This window comes from Lotus japonicus, chromosome 1, assembly GCF_012489685.1.
Source record: "Lotus japonicus ecotype B-129 chromosome 1, LjGifu_v1.2".
Lineage (NCBI taxonomy): Eukaryota > Viridiplantae > Streptophyta > Magnoliopsida > Fabales > Fabaceae > Lotus > Lotus japonicus.
The window spans coordinates 65,416,235-65,419,225 of NC_080041.1; the positions used below are offsets into that span (position 1 = coordinate 65,416,235).

Sequence of the window (2,991 nt, forward strand, 5' to 3'; positions counted from 1 at the left end):
AGCTAGCTTATCAGCTTTTAGCTATCAGCTAGCTTATAAGCTTTCAGCTAGTTTTTCAGCTTTCAGCTAGCTTATCAGCTAAACATGCCAAACATAGCCATAATCTAACATGCTTAAATATATAAATAAGTTAATGAATATATAATTTTTAGATATTACTCCCTCCGTTCCAGAAAATTTGTAGTTTAAGGTTGTGGCATAAAGAGTAAGAAATTAATTATTGATAGTATAATTTGACTAGATTGTTCTTATTTAATTTTACTAGTATGATGCGCAACTATTAAATTATACTTAGATAGAGAAGAATGTAATTAGTAGAGAAGAGTTGTAGTTGGTTAATATGAAATGTGATAAGTGAGAGAAAATGTATTAAATGAGGGTATATGTGAAAAAAATTACCAAAAAATGCATTGGCTTTCTAAAACAACAAACATTTTGAAATATTGAAAAAATGTCCAAAATAACAAATTTTCTGGAACAGAGGGGGTACAGTACAAATTAAATGTACAATAATTAAATAATTTTATGTTTTTCTCTTGGAAAATGTTAATTATATTTAATCTTCTTTATTTATTAATTTAGTCTTACATAACTTGGGCCTAACATAGAATATATCATGAGTCCATGTAGGCAATCAAACCCACTTCCATTCCTACTTAAATCATTTCAAAAGCTTCACTCGTCAATTTCACAATTCCAAACAAACCTGGGTTTAGGGTTTAGTTCTCAATTTCCGTTCTCGATGATGATGAGCCACATTCTCCGCCGCAAGAGCCTCTTCACCGCCTCTGCTTCTCGCTGCTTCTCCTCCTTCCCGCCGCTCCTTCATCAAGTCTCTGGGTTCTCATCTTCTCCGAGCCACCGCCGCGATGCCAATTTTTCCTCCGCCGCATCGCCGGATCCAGACGCCGTCAACAACGTCCCCCCCACCACCGGCACCACCCCGTTCCTAACCGCCGTCGAGATTGAGAAAGCTTTTCTGGAAAACAAGATTCCGGGTCCTCGTCCTATCGCCACCGCACCCGCCTCCGGCAGTCTCTCAATCCTTCCTAGGGGCCCCGATAAAGGCGAGTATGAAGATGATTCTGATTCTGATTCTGATGATGACTCTGATGAACCTACTTCCAATTCCGATGTTAATTCAGAAACTGCTGTTACTCCAGACAGATTGGTTCTGAAATCTGTGACCTATTTGGTAGAATTCAATGAAACTGAAATTGAAACAGTGCTGACAAACAGAGCTAGTATTGTAGATAAATGGATTGACCAAGTCTCGTCGACGCTTGCCCCTGGGAGCGTGATAGGGTTCGGCTGCGACATGGGGCCGACGTTGATGATGCAATTTTGTGTTGACAACAAGTGTTTGATCTACCATATGCGTCACAAGGATATTTCGCCGATGTTGATCCGGGATTTCGTGACGAAGTTCACATTTGTTGGGGTTGGAATCAAGAGGTTTATGGGTGCGCTTGAGTTTTATGGGCTGGTGGATTTTAATTATGTTGATGTAGCGAAGTTGGCGAAGGCGAAATGGCCTGAGAAGTATGATTCACTACCTGAACTGCATTGTTTGGCAAAGGACCTTGGTATCAAGAAGTCAGTTGATGTGAAGAGGCCATGCCTTTGGAAATCAGATGAGTTGACTACAACCCAGATTGAAAATGCTTGTCTTGATGCTTTTGTCTCTTATAAGCTTGGTAAAGAGTTAGTTTAGGTTGATGATAGTGGACTAGCAATTGTTTTGATTGATTCAATGCCATTTTGTACAAGCAATTGCTTTGATTGATTTAATGTAGAGATCTGCATTTCGCTTCAACTCTTGCATTTAGTGTATCTATTAGTGCCACATTCCAAGCTGTGTTTGATACATTTGAGCATTTTTCTTTTGGAGTGCTCCTAGTTATCTTTTTTAGCATTTGCCTATGTATTATGGTGTAGGGAATGCAAGAATAGGAGGATAATGCTTGAACACATTTGAATTGATTAGTAGGTTAATTGTCAAATAATGTAGGAATGCAAGAATGGGATAATAATGTATAATGGTGTAGGGAAGGCAAGAATAGGATAATTGTCAAATAAGTAAGTTTGACTGATACAAGAGGCAAATATTAGGCAAAAAATCTACTTACTCCCTTCCCTCCGAGCACATGAAGCACCTCATGAAGCCACATCATCACCTTTAAACGAGGTTCCCATCCACACTTACTGTATGCGTCCCCGTGCTTCGCGACCACCACCTCGGGCTAAAGGTCCTCGTGTCCTAGCCATAATATTACTGGAATTATTGTGATGCTATCGGGTTCTAAATCTCTAAATTAACATAAACAAATGACATAACTATCGGGTTTTAAATCTCGGAACTAACCTAATCATCATGAAATAGCTACTGAGTTCAAAGCTACTAGTTTCTAAATCGCAGAACTATAACCTAAACATCATTGTGAAATAGTTACATGTATCTAAATGTTGAAACTCACAAAAAACGAAGTTAAAGGCTATCGGGAGCTTAATCTCGAAAACTAAACGCATAAAACAAGACAAGACTATTGGTTCTAAATCTTGAAAATAACCTAAATAACATTGAGAGCTTAAACTCGGTATATATTTCTTATTAATATCTACCCCGGATATAGATCCTGTTACGATTGTGAAAGCTCTGTTGTAATAGTGAAAGCTTCGTCAAGCAGAAATGATGGGAAAAGGGGAGCTAAGAACAAACAAAATGAAAAGGAAAGGGAAGAAGCTTACTTGAGGATTGAAGAGGAATGAGTTTTGAAGGTTGAAGATGATAAAGATGGAAGAAGATAAAGAGGAAAGGTTGACTCGGAGTGAGAGTGAGAGTGTGGTGTGGGTGGGGGGAGTCAAAGAAGGGTGGGGGAATCTTATTTTGAAGGAGGATAATTTAGGGTTTTTGAGTTGTAGGTACTAGGTAGGGTGGAAATTGGGGTGGGTGGGATGGGAAAATTAGCTTCATCTGCTCACTACATCCAA

General features: G+C 38.8%; 1 protein-coding gene across 1 annotated transcript; it reads left to right on the plus strand.

The window, feature by feature from the left end:
* Positions 1-668: 668 nt before the first annotated feature.
* LOC130739325 (uncharacterized) lies at positions 669-1,816 on the plus strand. The gene has a single exon (XM_057591594.1). It carries the CDS (start codon positions 743-745, stop codon positions 1,712-1,714), a length of 972 nt encoding a protein of 323 aa, XP_057447577.1. The 5' UTR covers positions 669-742; the 3' UTR covers positions 1,715-1,816.
* Positions 1,817-2,991: the final 1,175 nt, after the last annotated feature.

Coding starts and splice junctions, on each gene's coding strand:
- LOC130739325 (XM_057591594.1), top strand. CDS start 743: ATGATGATGAGCCACATTCTCCGCCGCAAGAGCCTCTTCACCGCCTCT.